This window comes from Xenopus laevis, chromosome 1L (genome assembly GCF_017654675.1).
Source record: "Xenopus laevis strain J_2021 chromosome 1L, Xenopus_laevis_v10.1, whole genome shotgun sequence".
Classification (NCBI taxonomy): domain Eukaryota; kingdom Metazoa; phylum Chordata; class Amphibia; order Anura; family Pipidae; genus Xenopus; species Xenopus laevis.
Window position 1 is genome coordinate 100,634,053 of NC_054371.1, and position 24,785 is coordinate 100,658,837.

Sequence of the window (24,785 nt, forward strand, 5' to 3'; positions counted from 1 at the left end):
AGTACAACTTCCCTCTAGGCATAAATATCTCACATGTGGTCTGGATCTCACCCAGTGGAGTGGTCAGGGAGGAGAACCTAAAGCCTGACACCCTATCTACTATGGACCCTTCACTGTAGGCAATCTTGCAGCCTGGGAAGCTACTCCCTACTACCTCTCCTTGATGGAGCACAAACTGCTCTTTCTCTCTTCCCTCACTGTCTTACTCTCCTAGAGAGTACTATAACAATTATATTCCTGCCAGTAGTGTAACTAGATGTTATTGGGCTCACAGAAAATTAATTTTAGGGCCCCCAACATATCAAGTGGTTGTCCTGTTTTACCAATATATGTTGAAATTGTTCATTGATTAGAGACCCATGGGGCCCCCTACACCTCCTGGGCCCCCCTGCTTCCTCTGTAGTTACACCCCTGATTCCTGCCACTCACTAGCCTCATTCATGGGGCCCTGCTCCCTGACTTAAACACTAGGGGGCCGATTCATCAATAGTCGAATATCGAGGGTTAATTAACCCTCGATATTCGACTGGGAACTAAAATCGTTCGACTACGAATATCGAAGTCGAACGATTTTGCGCAAATCCTGCGATCGATCGATCGAAGGATTTTTCGTGCGATTGAACGATTAAATCCTTCGAATCGAACGATTCGAAGGATTTGAATCCAACGATCGAAGGAAAATCCTTCGAACAAAAAATCACAGGCAAGCCTATGGGGACCTTCCCCATAGGCTAACATTGACTTCGGTAGGTTTTATCTACCGAAGTAGGTGGTCGAAGTATTTTTTAAAGAGACAGTACTTCGATTATCGAATGGTCGACCGATTTTTACTTCGAATCGTTCGAATTCGAACGAATTTAACCAATTCGATGGTCGAAGTACCCAAAAAATACTTCGAAATTCGAAGTTTTTTACATTCGAATTCTTCACTCGAATTTTGTAAATCTGCCCCTAGATGTTCAGGTCCCTACTGCCCCTAGATGTTCAGGTCCCTCTAAGGTAAACTGGGTCTTTACTGGGCCTTGGTGTACCTAGGCTCCCTGGACACATCTTGATGGGTCCGCAACCAGAAGCCAAAGAGGAAGATCCACTGTGGGCCGGACCTGACTGTGGGTACGAAACATGTAGGGCGGATGGAGATGTAAGTATACATTTTTTAACTTTGACTAATAAAGACATTTTTTAACTAAAATATGTCGTATAACCACAGCGCCTCCTGGCCAATAATACAACTAAGCAAATTACAACTAGCTACATGGACATTTAAGGATTTAAAGCCATAGGGCCACATTAACCCTATGGGTCCCTACAGTATTTTACCAGCTATCTTGTTGCTAGGGTCTTATTTACCCTAGCAACCAGCCAGTGGGTTGAATGAGAGATTGGAATATTAGGGGGAATATTGCAAAGTTGCTAGGAATAGGACACTCTTTAACATACTAACAGCTAACTTAAAGGCGAACCACCCCTCAGGGTTGATTGCAGAACTGTGGATGTACTACTAATTTCATACATAATACTGATATCAATCATATAAGTATTATCGGTATGATGTTTGTAGTGACTCATAATGTGCATAATTGATTAAAGGTGCTGTTAGAATTGGTGAGTGATTTTTCTTCTGAAATGTTATCCTTAAACAGCTCTATACTTAAATTCATAAAAGGAAAGACCCTCACCAAATACTTGATGCCTCTGCTTGCAGTTAGCCTTTTTCAGAGTTTTGGAGCTATTTCTTGTGTACAATCTGTGGTTAGTACTACAGCTGGGAAGCACTGCTCTTTATAATTTGGCAAAATCTCATGTTTATCAAAGTTGAGCTCTGTTCACAGGGAACCTATTTAAACTCTGTAGGAACCACAGACCACAGAAAACTATTATTATTTTAGATTTTATGTTTTTGTTTGTGATGATCATAGGGTGATGCATAAGATGGCTTTGAGAGGAGTTAAGAAACAACAACATACAGATCATATATACAGTTCAACAAAACAAGACAGACTATCACAATTAATTCTTCGATCTTTTGGACTGGACAAGTTTTAGCTAACCTAGGATTTTTTATGTTAAGGATGAACAGCAGGGGTTATTGCTGGAAGCATATTGTTCCCCCTGGCAACTGCCAGCTCAATAACTCCTAGTCTCCTACAATATGTTTGTCTAAGACTCATACACCTATTGCTGTTCTCTACTTCAATTCCCATTTTTATAGGAAAAAGCTATCTGCCTACTAACCTCCATGTGTCACTACTTTCATATATGGTTTTATCATTTGCAGGTCAATTCGATGTTCTTGCTCCCCAATTATCACAGTTCGCCACATGCGTCCATTAGTGGTGCCACCTTCTTCACCAGCCCCATCACCAAAAAGATCAGCGCTATTACCAGGCATGTTCTTTGCACTTGCAACCGGTGTATCATCTAAAGAAGAAATTCTCATATTTAAGAATTCAATAATGTTGTTTCCTGTTCCTGTATCAAGTTGATATCAACCTTTGCATAAGAAGAATCCTATTAAATGGCCACTATACATTCAGCATTCTGGATAATAGGTCCCATACCTGCACTACCTTCAAATAAGCCAATATAAAATAATACACCATTACATTTTTATAAATTCAAGAGAAAAATAAAAATATAGTTATGTTGGTTCCCTAATCTAATTCTCCATTGTGGATCTATAGTCTACATTCTGGCTCTGCACTCTGTTTATTCTTGCCACACTGCACAAATGACTGTGGAAAAAGGAGTTAATGGATTAATCAAGAAAAACTGCCAGTTTCCCCCCAATACTGCCTTAGCCTCCTGCCATTCATATTGCTTTCTTATGCCTATCACTGTACACACAGGGCAGATATCAGCCCAATTATTAAATATATACTGATCGTAAAACTATTAGGAGTTTGTGTTTAGGAAACAACAATGATATACAAAGTATTTATTCTACCATTACCTTCCCATTCAAGCTCATTTCCATTGGCCACAAATTCCAAAGAATCTGTTTCATCTGGCGTCTCAATATCATCTACATTAATGTCCAGATCATCAGGAGTATCCAGGAAGTCATCAGATAGCACAGAACCCTCACTCTGGTCAAGAGATATGTTGATTTCTGGGGCTACCAGGGTCTTCCTTTTGCTATGGGATGAGCTGATATTTAATGTGTTAGGAGGAGCTGAAATAAAAATAAATTAAGTGAGAGAAGCCGGTGTGCATATGTTTGTGTAGATAATCTATAAAATATACTTACAGGAAGTAAAGTCATCTTCAAGGGGACTGCTAAGACTATCCATTCCTGTATCTTCAGGAAGGGGCCTATTAAAAGAGTAAAAGTGGTTTTTCCATGAGGAAGAAGTTATAAAAAGCAATTCATTGTGCTATTAGCACCCCAATACCCCAAACTTCTGCCAATTTAAACAAATCTATTATGTAAAGGCTGTAAAATAAATTGGGGGCCCAAACTGCTGTGTTTAAAGGGGTTGTTCACCTTCCAAACACTTTTTTCAATGCAGTTGTTTTTTGATTGTTCCCCAGAAATAAAGACTTTTTTCAATCACTTTCCATTATTTATTTTTTACCGTTTTTCCAAAATCTAAGTTTAAAGTTGAATGTTCTTGTCTTTGGTGTTTAAGTCTGACAGCTCAGTAATTCAGGTGCAGACTCCAAACTGTTACAATTTTGCAACATTTAGTTGATACATTTCTCAGCAGCATCTCTGGAGTATTAGCAACTATTGTATCAATTCTAACAGCTGCCTGTAATGAAACCCAGGGATTCTGCTCAGCAGGGAGACAGATAAGAAATGTATCAACTAAATGTATCCATTTACAACAGTTTACAGGCAGGATCGGCGACCCCCCCTCCCAGGGCTGCTTTAGAAGGTGAAAAATTACACTTTACACTTCAATATTAGAAAAACGGTGACACATAGAAAATAGAAAATCATTGGAAAATTCGTTATTTCTGGTGATCTATCTGAAAACAACTAGTTGTTTGAAGGTGAACCACCCCTTTAAAGAGATACTGACACCAGAAAGTAAAACTATCATATCATTGTCTTTTCATGCATTTTATAATTTTTTAATATCTTTAAATTTGCTGTAAAAGTATTTGCTCAACACTTTTATATTTCCTATCCAATCCCCCATGTTCCACTAAGAAGAGAATTAAATATTTGTGCTGCAATTCTATCAGACAGGTTAAAAAGTAAATAGGTTATCAAAATTTACAGGATTTTTAACATAAACATTAATGATGTCAGTTTGAACGATCTCCAAATTAGTGTTCATTGTTCATAAACATAATTTGCTGTTTCTATTTAGAATAAAATATTCTTGCAAAACTCTACCTACTTGGATTATATTCATTATATTATAGTGGGGTACATTCTGTAGTAATGTGGGTTCTGTTTTTAATGAAGTTTTCACATCGGAACCTCCAGATTTAAATGTTACACTGCCATGAATTTAAATTAACACTATTTATTTCATTTTTAATAACACAAATTATCAAAACAAATTATCTAGTTTTTAGAGAACACTTGGCTTTTTTGATAATATCACTATCTCAGTGTCAAATTGTAGATTACAATTAAGGATGCCACCTGTCCAATTTTGAACCTGACAGTATAGTTCAAAATGCAGGGTTCTGAAACATGGGCAAGACTCATTATGATCCCAGAATTTGGCTAATTGCAGTCCATTATGCCACTGCCCACTTATATCATCACCCCACTCCTGGACATAATCCACTCCGCTCCCTTAATGTCACTGCCAGGAGAAGAGATTAAGTGGTAACCCTATTTAAATTCTGCCTTTTGTGCCCCCCCCCCCTGTATTACAGCAGGGGTGAGTTCATTTCATTCAGATTAGTGTTGTAATTCTATAAAAAAAAAACACCAATTTTCAAACCACTGAAAAAGATCTTGAAAAAGTTAATACAGGTATGGGATCTGTTATCCAGGAAGGCCATCTCATTATAATGTTTAAATAATTTTTAGTAGATTTTTAGTATGGTTATGGTGATCCAAATTATGGAAATACACCTTATCCTTAAAATGTATGTCTCAAGCATTCCTGATAACAGGTCCTATACCTGTATAAACTTAATTTATTGAAAATAAGAAACTCTAATTATGATCTTTAAAAAATGGTGTACCATTTCTAAAATAATCAAGGTATTCTTCCCTGTCTCCCCTCAAAAAGTTAAATATAGGTAACTCTAATATATTGTAAAGACAAAGGGAGCACACAAAAATGTATTTAACCCAAATGTCAAACAAAATATACCTATATCTCCGACTCCTGCATGAAGAAAGACATTGCTTGCACTGAATACTAAAGAGTAACTTGATTATTTTAGAAACATTAGCATTTTAATTATAGATTTCTTTCTGTGGCCATGCCCAGGAGAGGTCACACCAATATTGTTTTTTATGACAGCCAGCAGTTCATGTACAACCACTGTGCAGTTCATGTTCTTTTCCTTCAGTCTGTCCCAATGTCCACATTTCATTATATAGAGGTTAACCCCCCTTTACTGCCTATGCAGGTAGCATCTCCAATAGATGGGGGTGCTGCCTGCAACTGCAAGGTACAAAGAGAGCTGTGAACAAAAATCTAAGGGACTGAGGAAAGCCAGGAGGCTGAACAATTTCCCAAAAGGAACCTAACCTAAGTGTTTTTGCTGGTAGTGAACAAGGGGCCCATTTTAGTGAGGGAACTCATCAAATATGTTATAGTAGTGCTCAGTGGGCAGAATTTATTTTATGATTTGTGTTTTGTATCCTGAAATAATCACCTCTGCGAGTAGATAAACTGCCTTAAAGAGAAGAAAGTGTCTGCTGTGGGTCCCGCAAGCTTATTATACGAGGTTATATATTTATATGTAAGTACATATTAGTGTCCACTCAGTTCATTAATTTTGCATGTGCCATAGAACCATGTATTCATATACAGTATACTGTATGTATATACATATAATATATATATATATATATATATATATATATATATATATATATATATACTGTATACTGTATATATACATATAATAGTCATTTCCAAATGAGTCAGCACTCCAGTTTTACAGTATGCAACCCATGTGCTAACTGTTGAAGCATCCAAACAACATCAATATAGCTACAGAGGCATCCATGGAAAGTGTTTCTTCATCCATAACAATTTAGTTCAGTGCCACTAATTATATTATTTTTATATTATATATAGTTAGTATATAACTAAGTTTAATATACAGTATAATTGTTGTGTATCTCCATGCAGGTCTATATGGAGAGTAGAGACCATGGGCAGAACAAATGTAATCATTTAACACAAAAAAGGCATTCAATCCACCATGCAGAATCAGGAATTATATGGATAAATGACTATGGTAGGACCGAGAAGCCAATGGTAATTGTTCGCTTGGATGATTGTGGACAAAGGGGGCCTGAGCAATAATGACATGGGGCCCATGAGCTGCTAGTTACATCACAGGATCTTTGCCTATTTAATTCACAGAAAGCATGTTCAACAATATATTAACATGCAAAACGGCTTATAGTGCTAAAATGTGGTTACATAATTTAACCCATACCTGGTCTCTCTTATGAACTCTGCTGTATTCTTGCCTTCGTGTATGTCTTCTTTGACATTCACCTGTATTGTACCATTTAAGATTTAAAACCTTGGAGGTTAGGTTTTAACTTTGTTAGTAAAATGTGTTTTCCACACACAGCACGGGCTCTCAGCTATAATCCCCTGGGTAAACAAATGCTGAAACCATTGAGCTTGTGCATCTTGTTTTATTCTACATCTCAGCATCATTGCAGGATGGGGTACAGACAACACACAGTTCAGCCACGCACAAGAGATTCAGAAACCCCTCCTCCTGTGATGCCAACTTAGTCATAAGGCAGACAATGCCAACAGTTCTATTTATATCCTACTGATGCAGGAACATTACTGCTTGCAGCACCGCTAACTACATAACATTATAAACGCCTCATTGCCACATTTAAGCAAATGAGAGGTACTCTTCTGGAAATAAGGTTCATTAGAATACATGGGCATACACAAATTCCTCTTCAAAGTAGGTAGACAGGAGGTTTTCACTTTTTCTTATATCAATCTTTAATTGATCCAACATTAAAAACATATATATATGGGCAGGGAGATGCATGGGCCTAACTCGTTTATTGCAGCACATTCTCTTCTGGAAATAAATGAGCAGTAATCTTAAAGCTAAATATAAGGATTCTCCATATCTGAATAGAAAATTATACAAATTATGTTTTCTATTATGTTATGCATTTTTTTTCTAAATAGAAACAATTCTATTTAACATCCATTAAATCTTTACAAATCTTTACATACAAAACCTCTATACATATACTTGTACATATATAGGTATGGGACCTGTTTACCTGAATGTTTAGGAACCTGTGGTTTTCCAGATAACGGATCGTTCCGTAATTTGAATCTTCATACCTTAAAGGGATCCTGTCATTGGAAAACATGTTTTTTTCAAACTCCAGCAGAATTCTGCACTGAAATCCATTTCTCAAAAGAGCAAACACATTTTTTTATATTACATTTTGAAATCTGACATGGGGCTAGACATTTTGTCAATTTCCCAGCTGCCCCAAGTCATGTGACTTGTGCCTGCACTTTAGGAGAGAAATGCTTTCTGGCAGGCTGCTGTTTTTCCTTCTCAATGTAACTGAATGTGTCTCAGTGAGACATGGGTTTTTACTATTGAGTGTTGTTCTTAGATCTACCAGGCAGCTGTTATCTTGAGTTAGGGAGCTGCTATCTGGTTACCTTCCCATTGTTCTTTTGTTTGGCTGCTGGGGGGGGGGGGAGGGAGGGGGTGATATCACTCCAACTTGCAGTACAGCAGTAAAGAGTGATTGAAGTTTATCAGAGCACAAGTCACATTTGGGGCAGCTGGGAAATTGATAAAATGTCTAGCCCCATGTCAGATTTCAAAATTGAATATAAAAAAATCTGTTTGCTCTTTTGAGAAATGGATTTCAGTGCAGAATTCTGCTGGAGCAGCACTGTTAACTGGTTCATTTTGATTTTGTTCCTCATGACAGTATCCCTTTAAGTCTACTAGAAAATCATGTAAACATTAAATAAACCCAATTTGGAATATTTGGATAAAATGGAGTTTATGGGAGACAGCCTTTCCATAATTTGGAGCTTTCTGGATAACTGGTTTCCAGATAACAGATCCCAAACCTGTATATATATTGAAAAAGCACATCAGTTAGGGCCACCCTACTTGGCCCAAGTCTGATGAAAAGGCACAGCCTGCAGATTAAAGAACAAGGAAAGTAAAAATCAATGGAGGGCACCCACCAGTGATTACAGTTGCTGACCATGTCCCCCAGGTGGTACTCCTCCTTGGCCCAGGGTATACTAACACTGGTGTCATGCCACCATGTTCACCTGCTTCCCGATGGCCCTTTCAGCTGCTTCAGTATAGCTGCCCAGGATAGTGAGCATGTGCATTATAGTAAATGTCATATAGTTTACTATACTGTGCATGTACCTGGTCCTGAGCAGCCAGAAGGGTTAAATATATATCCTAGGCCACTGCATTTTTCAGCAGAGTGGAGCCCTTTGCCTGGAAAACAAAGTCAGCAATTGTAATCACTGGGCGGTGCTTGAAAACCCATTTGATCCCAGATTTTACCAATGTATGGTCTGTGTCTTCACCTCACGTATTACACTGCCATAGAAATCATCATCACTTCACTGTATTACACTGAAAGAAACCGATAATGTTGTAAATCAGAAGCATCCATTGTTCAAGTCAAACAAATAATGGTAAGTATCCAGGGTTGTATTTAGGTCAGGTGCTTCCCTAGGCAGTGGACCTCAGTCTGCACCCTTCCCATGGCAATCAGCAAATGCACAGATGGTCTTGCTGCACAGTGCATATTCTGATCTCAGAAGACCCTTGTACCACCACCCAAGCTCCACCACTTAATTTAGTTGCAAGAAATAATCTAATGCTGGTATCTGTGATGATGTTAGGCAGCTGTGATCTACTTTTACTAAACTCTAAAACTAGAACCTCATCTACATTTTGATCATGCTATATATTTTCATATCAATCCACCCTTCTCTTATCAGGGTATTTGTATGAAAGGTCAATTTGGTATTCTTACTGTTATGACAGGTCTCTATAAAAGCTTGTTTAGGAAAATTAAGGAAAATTAAGCCCTAAAAATTGATATGGCTAGAAATGCCATATTTTAGGTATTGAACTTCTGGAACCAGCCTAATGGTTCAGTATCTCCATAGAAATAATAATCCAGGCCTTCAAAGTTGTCAAAGGGATTTCCCATATTGCCCAAGCTGGTCGTCACAAATCATCAAGCAGAATATGAGGTTTGCTGGTCATATAAGCGATGCTAGAGGGTTTATTAAATTCTGATGTTAATTGTGCATGTTTCTGAGCTACCCTGTACCAATAATTATTTACTAATCAGCCTTATGTTGTTGTTATATTATACATAAGCAGTATCTTATGCTTCATGTGCAGTGAATCAGCAGACAAAAAGATGGGGAGTTACAGGGGCATATTTGGAGGTACAGATCTTTACTGCTAAATGACTGATGTTCCATTGGGCTGGTATAGAAACCCTAAACATAATGTACAACATTTAACCATACTTCTTTAGTTAAGCTTTAGTTCTCCATTAAAAAAACAATGAAAGTCATGATCAAAGTATACTCAGTCAAAAAATGAGAACAAACACCTGAATGATGTGGAATGATGGGGTGATCCCAAATTTACTACAAGGTGCTCATCACTGAAGAAAGGCCTATTAGGTCCCTAAATGTTTGATCATTTGTGAAGTTTCATGAGCACTTGGGACCACCCATTAACTGCATATCATTCAGGTATCTACCTCAATGTTTTTTGCATGTTCTCACTGGCAGGTGGTAAGGCCAGCACCACTACTTGTACCCCCTAGTTTTCAATAGGATATGATCGAAAAATGCACCTGCTAACTCTTGGAGAACGGGGTATGTGGAAGTTGCTGTGGGTACCAGACATTGTCAACCTGTTTTAAACTTGGTGCACTGTTAGCTTCACAGAGATTGGTGAGGTGGGGCAGCAGGGCAGTTCAGCTTAGGGGGCAGGAAAGTTAAATCTAGCATTGAATATAAAGCATGTTATGTTGCTGGGAAAGAGGCATTGAAAGTAAATACTTCCTAACATTTGAATATTAAAAAGAAGGACAAATGTATTCTATGTATTACAACACAGCCAGGTCCAACACTGTGCAAGCACAGAACTTTTTAATAAAAACTATAAAAGTTATATAAATGAACCAAAATATCAAAATAAGTAACTCAGTGATGGATACATCCTAGGGTGTCTAACCCTATAAAATAAAAGCCACATACTTCCGTTTCAAATTGTTTAAAACCATCATCTACTATTTGTATTGCCAGGTTGGCAATAATGAAAAGTTTTTAGGCTAATGGAACATGGGTACATTAAATAAAAAGCTTTTTATTTGAAAACATTACAAGTGGTGACAGGCAGACATCACTGTATCCGCAGGATGGCAGGGGTGGTCAAAAAGTCCTGTATGCCATTAGCCTTAGGGTCTGTTTTCCCAGTTCTTTCCTTCCGTTTATTGCAAATGAATTAAAACCAAGGTGAGGCTGCAATGTCTGTATTTACTACATAATATGTATTTTGTATTACGGAGTGCAATCTCAGCAGGCTGTATAAAGATTCTATTTAGTCTTTGTTTAATCTATCTTGGTTACTTCCTGCATTGATGTACCAACATATCCTCTTTGCAGCTGTGCTTGTATCCAGATCATGAATAGACAGTGAACCCTCTTATATCACTAAGAACCTCCTCATTGAGATCGCACAAAGCGTTATACTATTGCACAGGAGAAAAGTACTCAGTTTCAGTACAGATGTGATTATTCCTGCCAAAGTAATACATTTTTTTATTAAAAAAAAAAAAAAGTAATGTAGTGGATTATGGGCTTCTACAATAACACCTAGACTTTTAAGCAAACAGTTTAATATGCACTTACAGATTCATGCATGTCAATCAACTTAAAAGGAAATTCATTACTTCATTATTAGAAAAGAGCTCCTACCCTCACACCTTTGCACATATTGCCCTGCTTCTTATACTTTCAGCCAACAATTGCAAAGCAATGGGAAATTTTACTGGATCAGCCCTACTCTCGCCACAAATGTTATGCATTTCAGGCTATGGTGTCAGAATCACCTAGGTTTATATATATATATATATATATATATATATATATATATATATATATATATATATATATATATATATATATATATATACAGTATATATATAGAAAACAGAACCTTGACCAGCACCCAGGCATTTGAGGACAGTTTAGAGTGCACCAGTTGTATGGGATCTATATATATATATATATGTCATATGAAAAAGTTTGGAAGTTTGGGAACCCCTGTTAATTCTTTGGAGTTTTGTTTATCATTGGCTGAGCTTTCAAAGTAGCAACTTCCTTTTAATATATAACATGCCTTATGGAAAAAAAATGTATTTCAGCAGTGACATAAAGTTTGTTGGATTAACAGAAAATATGCAATATGCATCATAACAAAATTAAACATTTGGCCACCCTAACAGAGATATTACATCAATACTTAGTTGATCCTCCTTTTGCAAATGTAACAGCCTCAAGATGCCTCCTATAGCCTTTGATGAGTGTCTGGATTCAAGATAGCGGTATTTTTGACCATTCGTCCGTACAAAAATTTTTCTAGTTCAGTTAAATTTGATGGCTGCCGAGCATGGACAGCCTGCTTCAAATTATCCCATAGATTTTCGATAATATTCAAGTCGGAGGACTGTGACGGTCATTCCAGAATATTCTCCCTCTACATAAATGCCTTTATAGATTTCGAAGTGTGTTTAGGGTCATTGTCTTGTTGGAATATCCAACTGTGTAACTTCAACTTTGGGACTGATGCTTGAACATTATAGTGAAGAAATTGTTGATATTGGGTTGAATTCATCCGACCCTTGACTTTAACAAGGGTCCCAGTCCCTGAACTAGCCACATGGCCCCACAGCATGATGGAACCTCCACCAAATTTGACACTAGGTAGCAGGTGTTTTTCCAGGAATGTGGTATTCTTCTTCCACCATGCAAAGCTCTTTTTGTTATGCCCAATAACTAAATTTTTGTTTCATCAGTCCAAAGCACTTTGTTCCAAAATGACTGTGGCTTGTGTAAATGAGCTTTTACATACAACAAGCGACTCTGCTTTGCAGCGTGAGTGTAGAAAGGGCTTCTCTCTCATCACCCTGCCATACAGATGTTCTTTGTGCAAATTGCGCTGAATTGTATAACGATGTACAGAAACACCACGTGCAGCAAGATGTTCATGCAGGTCTTTGGAGGTGATCTTTGGGTTGTTTGTAACCATTCTCACAATCCTCCGCATATGCCACTCCTGTATTTTTATTGGCCTGTCAGACCTGGCTTTTACAGCAACTGGGCCTGTGGCCTTCTATTTCCCAATTACATTCCTTACAGTTGAAACCGACAGTTTAAACCTCTGAGATAGCTTTTTGTAGCCTTCACCTAAACCATGATCCTGAAAAAAGTATTATCTTTGGGGGGAGAAAGACCATACCTGCTTTTCTCTCCTTAAATACATGCTCTCTCAACCCCCTTACATGTTGGAGTGCTGTGATAAATTTTGTAATTTGTATATCAAGCCTGACCACATGCACCCAATGAAGGAAGGGGTGAGCTGCATTTCATTGTTTATTTAAATTATATATTATGGGGAGGTGGCGCTGTCCTTAAATGCCTGCTTTGCCAACCCCCGCTTAATGGTGTCTTTGGAAGAGATCATGCTAAATAAAAGGAAAAGCAGGTATGGTCTTTCTCCCCTCAAAGATAATACTTTTTTCACTTAGATAGGACTGACGCATGGACACTGCCTTGACGGGGAGTGCCGGCTTATGCATATTTTGTACAAACTTTGTAACTAAAAGTGTCTTTTTTTATTAGAGTTACAGTTCAGTTGTGCAAAACAGGTTCTCTCAGGGGGTTATATGGGAGTGCTGTTGTAAATTTTGTAATTTGTATATATTTATAAATATATAGCATTTGTTTGGCACAAGTAAAACCGCCATAAGACTATGGGTTATATTTATCAAAGAGTGAAGTTAGAGATCACCACAGTTGAAACTCTGCCACTCTCCATTCATTTCTATAGGATTTTGAAAGGCTTATTTATTAAAGGATGAACTTTCACTCATTGATAAATACTTTTTTAAAAGTCCCATAGAAATCACTCTAGAGCACTGTGGCGACCTCTGACTTCACTCATTGATAAATATACCCTATGTCTATATAAATCTAAAAAGAAGAATTTGTACAGGAATTTTCCAGAATACTCACTGACATTGAGTGATAGAGCCCAGTAGAGTTGTGTCTGCATCAGGGGTTGTTCAGAACTTTTTTTCAGTTCAGTTGTTTTCAGATCACCAGAAATATTACTGCTTTTCTAATATTTCCATTATATTTCCATTTTTCACCTTATGTCTTCCTAAAGCAGCTTCAAATCTGTAAACTATAGTAAATGATACATTTCTTTTATTTGGTCCTGCTGAGCAGAACCCCTGTTATATGATACAATAGTTGCTAATATTCCACACATGCTGCTGAAAAATTTATCCACTAATGTAACAATTTGGAATCTGCCCCCGGATTACTGAGCTGTAACACCAGATAGGAACTTTAAACTTAAAGGAAAAGTAACACCAAAAAATTAAAGCATAACATAACTGATAAGCTGTGTAATAGAATACAGTGGTATTCTACATAGTGCATCTGCTATGTAACCTGAGCCTTGAATGGCTGCCCCATGCCTAAACAGCAGCTTGTTTATATAAACTATAATAGGCTTTCTGATGCAAACAATCCAGTTCTACCAATACAGGGAACATTCCTGTCCATGTAAATTTTGGAAAAATGGTAAAAAAGTAAAACTGGAAAGCAATTGAAACAAATCAATATTTCAGGTGAACAGTCTGAAAACAACTGAATTGAAAATAAGTGTTTGGAAGGTGAACAACCCCTTTTTGCTTCTGAAGTTTTGCTGGTCCATGCCCAGAGCAGAGGGCACTTGTGTAACACATTATTGATAGCAGCAGTGTCTGGCTGCTCATATCATGAAAATGAAAGATAAAATAATGTGTATATGTTTCCTTTAACATATCTCTTTTTGATACTTTATGTTGAGGTTTAGGTTTGTCAAGTATACTATGTGGCAAAAATGAAATAGCATACTGTAAAAAAGGCAACTTACCTGGGGAAGTCTTCATCTTGCCATTCCTCTTTCACTTCTACATCCACATTTTCCATGCGTAGTGTGGCTTCGGTGGTCCCCATCTGTATATGGCTTGGTCAGTAAGTATCAAACAGGTGCTCTTCTATAGAAACTCTGCACTACAATAGTATGATGTGCACTGCACTCTACAACAGAATATAACCATAGCTCATATATAAATATACATTTAACAATATATATATATATACACATACACAGTCACTGTAGATACTGGCACTCGCCATGTTCCAAACAAAGTCTGGGAGCTTCCCAAATAAATGAAACAAATACAAACACTGGAATCACTCGCGGATATAGAAAAGTAGATTAATTGGAACTTTACATATATTTTGATTCTCCTTGAAACCTGTCAGGATACCCCTGGAAGTCATCACACTGTATAAATATTCAAAACCACCAATCAATTAAACATGCTTATTAATCAAACAGTGTAACATATTTCATAATATTATAAGTGTCTCCTTGCAAATCTGTATACACACATTCAAACACTTTGTGCAAAATTATTCATGAACTGTCATCCAAAAATGTAATTATAAAGTTTTAAATTTAGACAGAACTACAGGAACAATAACTAAAGGATGAGAAATTAAGTGTACAGAAAATATAATATAACCATATTCAAATCAATGGTGGTAGCATAAAAACCAAATGGTTGGTGCTCATGGCAGGGATATCACCCATCACTAATGTAAAAAAAAGTTTATTAAGTAATACTAAGACATATCCTTAAGTCCATATACTGCCACCTCCTCCCCTGTGGATAGCACAGCAACCCCTAGCACCTAATTAGGCACCTCATACCAACTATTTCCCAATGTTAACAAACCCCCACAGGCAGAGTATGGCAGGCAGAATATTGCACAAACAGGCAGTATAGGTAGGCAGAACATGGCACAAACAGGCAGAGTATGGCACTCAAAAGGCAAAGTCGAGCAGGAAAAGTATGGCACACATAGGCAGCATAGGGCAGGCAGAATATGGAGCACACAGGAGTAGGGCAGGAAAAGTATTGCACAGAAAGACAGAGTAGGCAGGCAGAGTATGGCACACACAAGCAGCATAGAGCAGGCAGAGTATGACACACATTGACAGTGTAGAGTAGGCAGAGTATAACACATACAGACACAGTAGGGCAGGCAAAGTATGGCACAGAAAAACAGAATAGGGCAGAGTATGACACACACAGAAAGAGTAGGATAGACAGAGTATGGCATATACAGGCACAGTAGAGCAGGCAGAGTATGGCACACAGGCAGAGTAGAGAAGGCAGAGTATGGCACAAACAGGCAGTGTAGAGCAAGCAGAGTATGTCACACACAGGCAGAGTAGGACAGGGCAGTGTATGACACACACAGGTAGAGCAGGGCAGGAAGAGTATGGCACACACAAGCATAGTATGGCAGGCAAAGTATTGCACAGAAAGACAGCATAGGCAGGCAGTGTATGACACACACAGGCAGAACAGTACAGGAAGAGAATGGTGCACACAAACAGTGTAGAGCTGGCAGAGTATGGCACACACAGTAGGGCAGGACAGGTAGAATATGGCACAAACAGGCAAAGTAAGGCAGGAAGATGATGGCACACACAGGCAGAGTAGGACAGGTAGAGTTTGGCACACACAGGAAGAGTATGGTAGGCAGAGTATGGCACACATAGGCAGTGTAGAGTAGGCAGAGTATGGCACTCATAGGCAGCATAGGGCAGGCAATGTATGGCACACACAGGCAGCATATAGCAGGCAGAGTATGGCACATAGATAAGTAGGGCAGGTAGAGTATGGCACACACATGGAGAATAGGGCAGGCACTGTATGGCACACAGGAGCAGAGTAGGGCAGGCAGAGTAGAGAGCTGTGAATAAATGAACAATGCAGTGCTTACAGTCTAAGTCTGTGGTGTGAACAGTGCAATCATGCAGGAGCTTACAGTCTGAGTCTGTGATGTGAACAATGCATGGCCCAGTCACAGAAGACAGACTTTCATGTGGGGGGAGGTATACAAGGGGGCCTGTGGGCCACCAGTTGGACAGCAGTGCGCTAAGGCATTCCCCCATTTTTTCCAAATCCCCATCTGAATTGATGTTTGCATTTCAAGAAGCACATTTGACACAAGTACCTTTATTGATAGCGGCTTTACATGCAACTGACTGCAGAGAAATGGTAGGCAGCAGAATTGCACTGGTGGAAATAAATGAGCCCTAATAATAATTGGGATATACTTTAAGACTGTGCTTAGGCAAATTCTGTTAAGCACAACTATATTAAAGTGCAAGAAGCACATTTGACGAAATTATCTTTAATGAAAGTGGTTTTGCGCACAACTGACTGCAAGAAATTTTCAGGAAGCATAACTGCAAATGCGGATGTAAGACTTTAATTCAGGGGCCTGTGGGCCGTCAGTTGGACAGCACTGATCTATGTATCTACTTATCTCCTCTGTTTGGCCACTCCTATGCCAGATAAAATCAACCTCTCTGGTGGTGAAACAAAGCTTTAATGAATCATGGGAAAGATATGGAATGTTGGTACATTTGGGTGTGGTTTAAACATAAAATCAAACTCCTAGAGATCACCCCCATTTCTACTGCAATTTGTAACAGATTTAATTTTCTCCATCAGCAACTGCAGCTCTTCGTCCAATAACACAACCTCTTATAGCTCTCATTTTTATAATTTAAGAATTACTACATAAATCCTCTCGGGCTTTTTTCAGTCTTTTTTAAATTATCCTATGTTACAGCAACAAGATTAATTCTAATACAGAGTTTGCCTACAGTCATGTGCCTATACATGTCTGATTGAATGTTTGTATGTCAACAGAACTTGTTTGTGCTTGCTGGGAATTGTATGTGCAGCTGACACTTCCCTAAATATTTGATTTAATGTGCACTATTTTCAAACTTGACATGATTGCTGGTGACAAGTTATGAATGACTTTTCACTCTACTGAATGGCGGTTGAAAATGCTCTAAACGTAACTTTGTAAATGCAGAACTCTGGGGTTAAGAAATGGGCACATATGTCTGTGCATTAAAACTGATTATTTGAATCTGATACTCAATGCTTAATACATCCATACCAGGCCTCTCATCTTAACCATGTACGACTCTATTCCTTCTTTATACCTTACAAGGTTTTACTTTACTTTTTATATTTTATGCAATATTATATTAACATACACGTTGTATACGATATGTTTGATTTGATCCTTAAATAAAAATCTAAATTACAAAAAGAAATTGATTATTTGATTGGAAAATTATAAAAAATAAAATTTGTCGTAATAAAATCTGCTAGAGAATTGAGGTCATTGTAATGAATAATATCAGTGGGAAGCTCCACAACAATTCATGAGTACCAAAACGTTTATTTTTTTATGCTTAATAGCTTATCTTTTCACAGGGCTGTCCTAGAGTTTGCCCAAAAAGAACCTCCATAATATAGATAAAAAAATCACATATTATATGCATAAACAAAATTTTAAAAACAAATGACAACTGAACAGGGAAACATTACATATTTTTAAGAATCATGTAAATAACTGTCATTAACAAAAAATATGACCTTTCTAAAGTATACTGTATATATACCACGCTTACCTCAGATTTAGTTATCAGTGTAATTATTCCTGTTCCACATCTATACACTGTCCCACATAGGGCCACAATGTACCATTATGCTTCACTTAAAATCCTGTAGCAGTGGCATTGAATAATAGAACTGCCATCCATTTATTTCTTGTTGGACCAGTGTGTTTATCTTCCCTGCAGAGTATTTGAAAATCCAAAAAATGTAGATGTCACTGATTTTCGCACATTCAAGACAATGCACGTTCCAGCCAGTGTCTCATATCACACAGGACAATTTGTATTCCATCACCCCTCAGATTTGGGTAGTTGATGCTTCCTTATGATAACAGTGTTCTTGAGATTGCTATTTCCCAAGCTGTTTGCCCAGATACAGAACAGCTGGTATAGGTTTAGCTCAAGCTATTGTGTATGTGCAATGGAGGAGACCAGGAGGCAAGAAGGAGGAGGGGTGGCTTGACTAGATCCCAGCCATCCTATTTCTGTGGTGAGTCACTGAGGATTGGCTGAGAGCAGGCAGCTTCCTAGCAAATGGTACAGATTACATGAGAAGGAGACAGGGTAAACAGCACACTGATTCATTAACCCTAGTGTATCTAGCATTCCTCTTGTCGCTATTGTCAAGACAAATACAAAAGTTGCAGGGCAAAGAATGTGAGGGACAATTTGCACATATTAATATTTATTATATATATTTATTGTATCTAGTCCAATATAGAGATTGAGACCAATACAATATAAACACACTCACAAAGCTGCAACAAAAAAGAAAAACATTTTAAAATGTTATTTTCTTGTTATAAGTTGTTATATGATGTTAAAATACAAAATGGCAAATACTGCCGCTTGTGGATGCAGTGGATGTAGGTTTGTACTTTGTAAATTGTATTGTCTTTAGCTCTGGGCAATATTGTCATTTGTAAACCTTTCTTGGCCCAGTTTAAGGTTCTCTAGCTATTATCAAGTAGTAGAGCATATGTACAAATGGATGCAGTGGATGTAGGTTTGTACTTTGTAAATTGTATTGTATTTAGCTTTGGGCAGCACTGTCAGTTGTAAACCTTTCTTGGCCCAGTTTAAGCTTCTCTAGCTATTATCAAGTAGAGCATGGCTACATTATGACTATACCATGAATATAAACTATCTCAATATTTCTATAAGGAGGTTCACAATCACAGATGAAATACAACCTTGTAAATGAAAAACTACTATTCCATGATATTCCCACCTGAGCCTCATGTGTTTAAGGACAGGCACACTAATTTCTTTAACAACCTGGCAGAAGCACTTTCCGTGTTGGAATCTCTTCCGGTGGTCCATACCGAATCTCGCTCTATGACTCCCCCAGGACACTACTCGTCTACAGCTGGACACACACCGCCAGAGGGGTCCATAAATGATATTAGCTTATTGCTACACCTCTCTTTTAAATTACTTCCCTTCAGCACAGAGAAAGTACCAACTCAATTTGGGATAGAGTTGATGGGGGGGGGGGGTATTTACTGTTGGTATGATTAATGTGTGTTGTCTTCCATGCTATTCTACTTTATTGCAAAGCATGCCTTATTATCAAATACTTTCGCTAGCCCTGTATCTCCCACTAGATGGGAAAGTTGAACTCCACAGACCTCCTTTTTAACTCCTCTAGCCCCCCACCATACTGGTGTATCTCCCTCTGTATTAACACAAATCTGGTTTCCCTTATGCTTAAGATACTTTCTTGGGATGTTAGGGGTTTAATTCCTACCTCCCAACTGTCCTCTTTTTTTGGGGACAGCCCGCTAGAAAAATATACAAAGTTTCTTAAACTTAATTACATAAGGAAGCTTTTGGAGAACTCTCAGCTCTTAGATACAACTTAGATAAAAGTAATAAGATAAGCAGGTCTCTTGGAGGAAAACAAAGCGATCCGAGTGCCATCCCGCTGTCGATTTACATTCTAGCCAGTGGGAAGGCAGGGGAGGCAGTTCAGGGAGATTAGTCGCCCCGAAGAAGAGGAGATTTGTCGCTGGGCGACTAATCTCCCCAAATTGCATCGTGTGTCTCTGCCCAAAGGGTGGTGGCAGACAGGGAGATTAGTCGCCAAGTGACAAATCTCCTCTACTTTGAATGACTAATCTCTCCTAATTGCCCGAACTGCCTTCCCGCCGGTGGAAGTCGATGGGCGACTAATCTCCCTGTCTGCCACCACCCTAAAGGGCAATTTCTACAAACTTTCCATAACCTGCCAAATTTTATAAAATGGACATGGGAATGTGGACAAAAAATTATCCCTGCACTACGTGCGGCAGATCTTTTAGTCCCTCTTTCCATTTATTCAAATATTGGGAGGTATGGTTTGATTGACCACATGAAACAGGGCCTTGTAAATTTTTTTGGTTCAAATAAAAAATTTCTACAGCTGCCCGGATACTTATGGGTCTCTGGCTGCTGGGGAAATTTAAGATTTTTACCTAAAAAATTAAATTTGTTATATAGACATCCTTTAAATTTGCCACCCTAGGGTAATGGGTTATAAGCACATTTTTCACTTGTGTCAGTGGAAATGGTGTCAAAAGTCATGTGCATGATGTCATGTGCAGTTGTATGCATGACATCACATCCTCATGGAGGGGTGCGCTGAGGTCCAGTGTCTAGGGTGGCACTGGACCTAGATACAGTGCTGCACATGGCTAGCACAAAAATCCAATCCAAGTTTCTGATGCAGTAGTTTTCTAGTTAGGTCACCCCTCTTTTATTCAAAATTATTCTTCCCTGCATGGTAGCATTTCTTGGCATAAGTGTCTCTTGACCGAGGGACTGGTTTTACAGGGCTTAATCTTCCCCCTGCCATTGGCTTTAAGGGCTATTCCACACGGGGAGATAGCGACGCGTTTGTGGTCACGGCGACAAAGCGCCGCGACAGTCGCCGCGACCGGCGCAGGCGACAGTTTTGTATGGGCGCCTATGTAAAAACGCCTGTGCTAACCACACGAGGCGATGCGCTTTTCAACAGTCGCCTGAAAATGCCTCGCCAGGCTTTTTCAGGCGACTGTTGAAAAGCGCATCGCCTCGTGTGGTTAGCACAGGCGTTTTTACATAGGCGCCCATACAAAACTGTCGCCTGCGCCGGTCGCGGCGCTTTGTCGCCGCGACCGCAAACGCGTCGCTATCTCCCCGTGTGGACTAGCCCTAAAGAGGAAAGAGTGTCAAGATCAAAACACTGGTTCCACAGGCTTAGTCCTCCCCCACTTGTGGCTTTTTAACCCTTTAAGTGCCACAGAACGTAGAATCTACGTTCTGTGGATCAAAGGACCAAAGTGCCACAGATCGTAGATTCTACGTTCTGCAGCACTTCCGGGTTTGCGAGCGGAGGAGCGGCTGTTAGAGCCGCTCGCTCCGCTCCTTCACGATCCCCTGCCCCTAGACAACGAGCAGAGCAGGGGATCGTGTGGCCCCTGGGGCGCGATCGCCCAGGGGCCCCAAAGCAGCAGCAGGGACGCGTTTCCTATGCGTCCTGCTGCTGCCTGCGCTGCACTTCCGCCCAGCTCCGCCCCCACATGGCTGATGACCGTTGGAGCTGCAGATCTGCTGCGTGGAGCCCTCTCTCATCGATCTGAGGCATCTACCCCAGGTAAGTGTAACATTTGCACACACAAAAACACACCAACACACCAACACACACTTATTACAGTAATATACACTTACATTCACACTTACACACACTCACACATAGATTTTTGGGGATTGGGGGGGTCACACACACTCACAGCACCCATGTACACTTGCACACGCGCACACGCGCAAATAACATGCAATTTACCCGTTGTACACACGCATATGTACATATATGGCTTTGTGGCTTTTTTTTTTTTTTTCTTATCGCATCGTCTCTTTTTGGGCTAAAAAAAATGTTTTATTGCCGTTCCGAATAGCGTATTCGCTAACCGTACTGTGCAATAGCATTTGTATGTTATTTTGGTGGTTATATTGCAATTTTGGGTATTTTGGTGCATTTTTAGCCATTTTATTGAATTTTTAGCCATTTTATTGCATTTTCAGCTCTGCATTTGTGTTGTTCACTTGTTTCTGTCCGTATAATCGATTTGGCCCAGCTAAAATATTCAAACGGTAATTCTGGTGGCCGATTACACTAGTGTGAAAAAAAAAGCATTGATTTTTGTGGTTTTATTAGTTTTTGGTGATTTATTTGCATTTCACACTGTTCTGTGTTATTTTGTTTTGCCTATGTAAATTTTATCTACTATATATCCATTTGTGGGTCTCTGTGCGCCACATAGTTTGGTATATCTATGCATATTGGGCATCAAAGTGTTCAGTAGACCCCTGTCGTTCATATTTAGGATGTTTTATGCTGATACGTTACGAAATGTGGGGCACATAATGGGGTAAAATTCAAGCTTTGTGACGATTTTCAGAAATTTGATAAAAAACGTTATGTTCAGCATTGCTTTGCAGTTTGGCAGTTTGCAGTAGAAACACTTATTTACCCATTTTGGATTCGTCAGAATGTGTACTTTCTGAAAATATATGGTTTTCTGGGGTCTCTGTACTGTTAGGGGGGTCTAATGTCGCATATTACACACACCAGGTGCTTATATTGCAGCAGCCAGCGCGTCAGCGGTGAAAATGTCTATACATATTGTCATTTGGGGGTCTCTGTGCGCCACATACTTTGGTATATCTATGCATATTGGGCATCAAAGTGTTCAGTAGACCCCTGGCGCTCATATTTAGGATGTTTTATGCTGATAAGCTACGAAATGTGGGGCATATAATGGGGTAAAATTCAAGCTTTGTGACGATTTTCAGAAATTTGATAAAAACCGTTATGTTCAGCATTGCTTTGCAGTTTGGCAGTTTGCAGTACAAACACTTATTTACCCATATTGGATTCGTCAGAATGTGTACTTTCTGAAAATATATGGTTTTCTGGGGTCTCTGTGCTGTTAGGTGGTCTAATGTTGCATAATACACACACCGGGTGGTTATATTGCAGCAGCCAGCGCGTCAGCCGTGAAAATGTCTATACATATTGTCATTTGGGGGTCTCTGTGCGCCACATACTTTGGTATATCTATGCATATTGGGCATCAAAGTGTTCAGTAGACCCCTGGCGCTCATATTTAGGATGTTTTATGCTGATAAGCTACGAAATGTGGGGCATATAATGGGGTAAAATTCAAGCTTTGTGACGATTTTCAGAAATTTGATAAAAACCGTTATGTTCAGCATTGCTTTGCAGTTTGGCAGTTTGCAGTACAAACACTTATTTACCCATATTGGATTCGTCAGAATGTGTACTTTCTGAAAATATATGGTTTTCTGGGGTCTCTGTGCTGTTAGGTGGTCTAATGTTGCATAATACACACACCGGGTGGTTATATTGCAGCAGCCAGCGCGTCAGCCGTGAAAATGTCTATACATATTGTCATTTGGGGGTCTCTGTGCGCCACATAGTTTGGTATATCTATGCATATTGGGCATCAAAGTGTTCAGTAGACCCCATGCGCTCATATTTAGGATGTTTTATGCTGATAAGTTACGAAATGTGGGGCATATAATGGGGTAAAATTCAAGCTTTGTGACGATGTTCAGAAATTTGATAAAAACCGTTACGTTCAGCATTGCTTTGCAGTTTGACAGTTTGCAGTAGGAACACATATTTACCCATATTGGATTCGTCAAAATGTGTACTTTCTGAAAATATATGGTTTTCTGGGGTCTCTGTACTGTTAGGGGGTCTAATGTCGCATATTACACACACCAGGTGCTTGTATTGCAGCAGCCAGCACGCATCAGCCGTGAAAATGTATACACTATTGTCATTTGGGGGTCTCTGTGCGCCACATAGTTTGGTATATCTATGCATATTGGGCATCAAAGTGTTTAGTAGACCCCTGGCGTTCATATTCAGGATGTTTTAGGCTGATAAGTTACGAAATGTGGGGCATATAATGGGGTAAAATTCAAGCTTTGTGACGATTTTCAGAAATTTGATAAAAACCGTTACGTTCAGCATTGCTTTGCAGTTTGACAGTTTGCAGTAGGAACACATATTTACCCATATTGGATTCGTCAGAATGTGTACTTTCCGAAAATATATGGTTTTCTGGGGTCTCTGTACTGTTAGGGGGGTCTAATGTCGCATATTACACACACCGGGTGCTTATATTGCAGCAGCCAGCGCGCGTCAGCCGTGAAAATGTATACACTATTGTCATTTGGGGGTCTCTGTGCGCCACATAGTTTGGTATATCTATGCATATTGGGCATCAAAGTGTTTAGTAGACCCCTGGCGTTCATATTCAGGATGTTTTATGCTGATAAGTTACGAAATGTGGGGCATATAATGGGGTAAAATTCAAGCTTTGTGACGATTTTCAGAAATTTGATAAAAACCGTTATGTTCAGCATTGCTTTGCAGTTTGGCAGTTTGCAGTAGAAACACTTATTTACCCATATTGGATTCGTCAGAATGTGTACTTTCTGAAAATATATGGTTTTCTGGGGTCTCTGTACTGTTAGGTGGTCTAATGTCGCATAATACACACACACCGGGTGGTTATATTGCTGCAGCCAGCGTGTCAGCCGTGAAAATGTCTATACATATTGTCATTTGGGGGTCTCTGTGCGCCACATAGTTTGGTATATCTATGCATTTTGGGCATCAAAGTGTTCAGTAGACCCCTGGCGCTCATATTTAGGATGTTTTATGCTGATAAGTTACGAAATGTGGGGCATATAATGGGATAAAATTCAAGCTTTGTGACGAT

The 24,785-nt window shown here is 39.1% G+C and overlaps 1 protein-coding gene across 5 annotated transcripts in view; it reads right to left on the reverse strand.

Moving 5' to 3' along the window:
* atcay.L (ataxia, cerebellar, Cayman type L homeolog) overlaps positions 1-18,467 on the reverse strand; it is a 45,056-nt gene extending 26,589 nt beyond the window's left edge. For 2 of the 5 annotated variants that reach the window (XM_018253976.2, XM_018253982.2), the window contains exons 1-5: positions 18,022-18,465; positions 14,377-14,543; positions 3,251-3,315; positions 2,954-3,175; positions 2,236-2,421 (exon numbers count right to left, since the gene is read on the reverse strand). In XM_018253976.2, coding sequence (XP_018109465.1) covers positions 2,236-2,421; positions 2,954-3,175; positions 3,251-3,315; positions 14,377-14,459 — 556 coding nt within the window. In that variant the 5' untranslated portion in view covers positions 14,460-14,543; positions 18,022-18,465. Of the gene's footprint in view, positions 1-2,235; positions 2,422-2,953; positions 3,176-3,250; positions 3,316-6,594; positions 6,869-14,376; positions 14,544-18,021 lie in introns of those variants that run through there. The other 3 variants (XM_041561059.1, XM_018253986.2, XM_041561062.1) reach the window with 3 other exon arrangements.
* Positions 18,468-24,785: the final 6,318 nt, after the last annotated feature.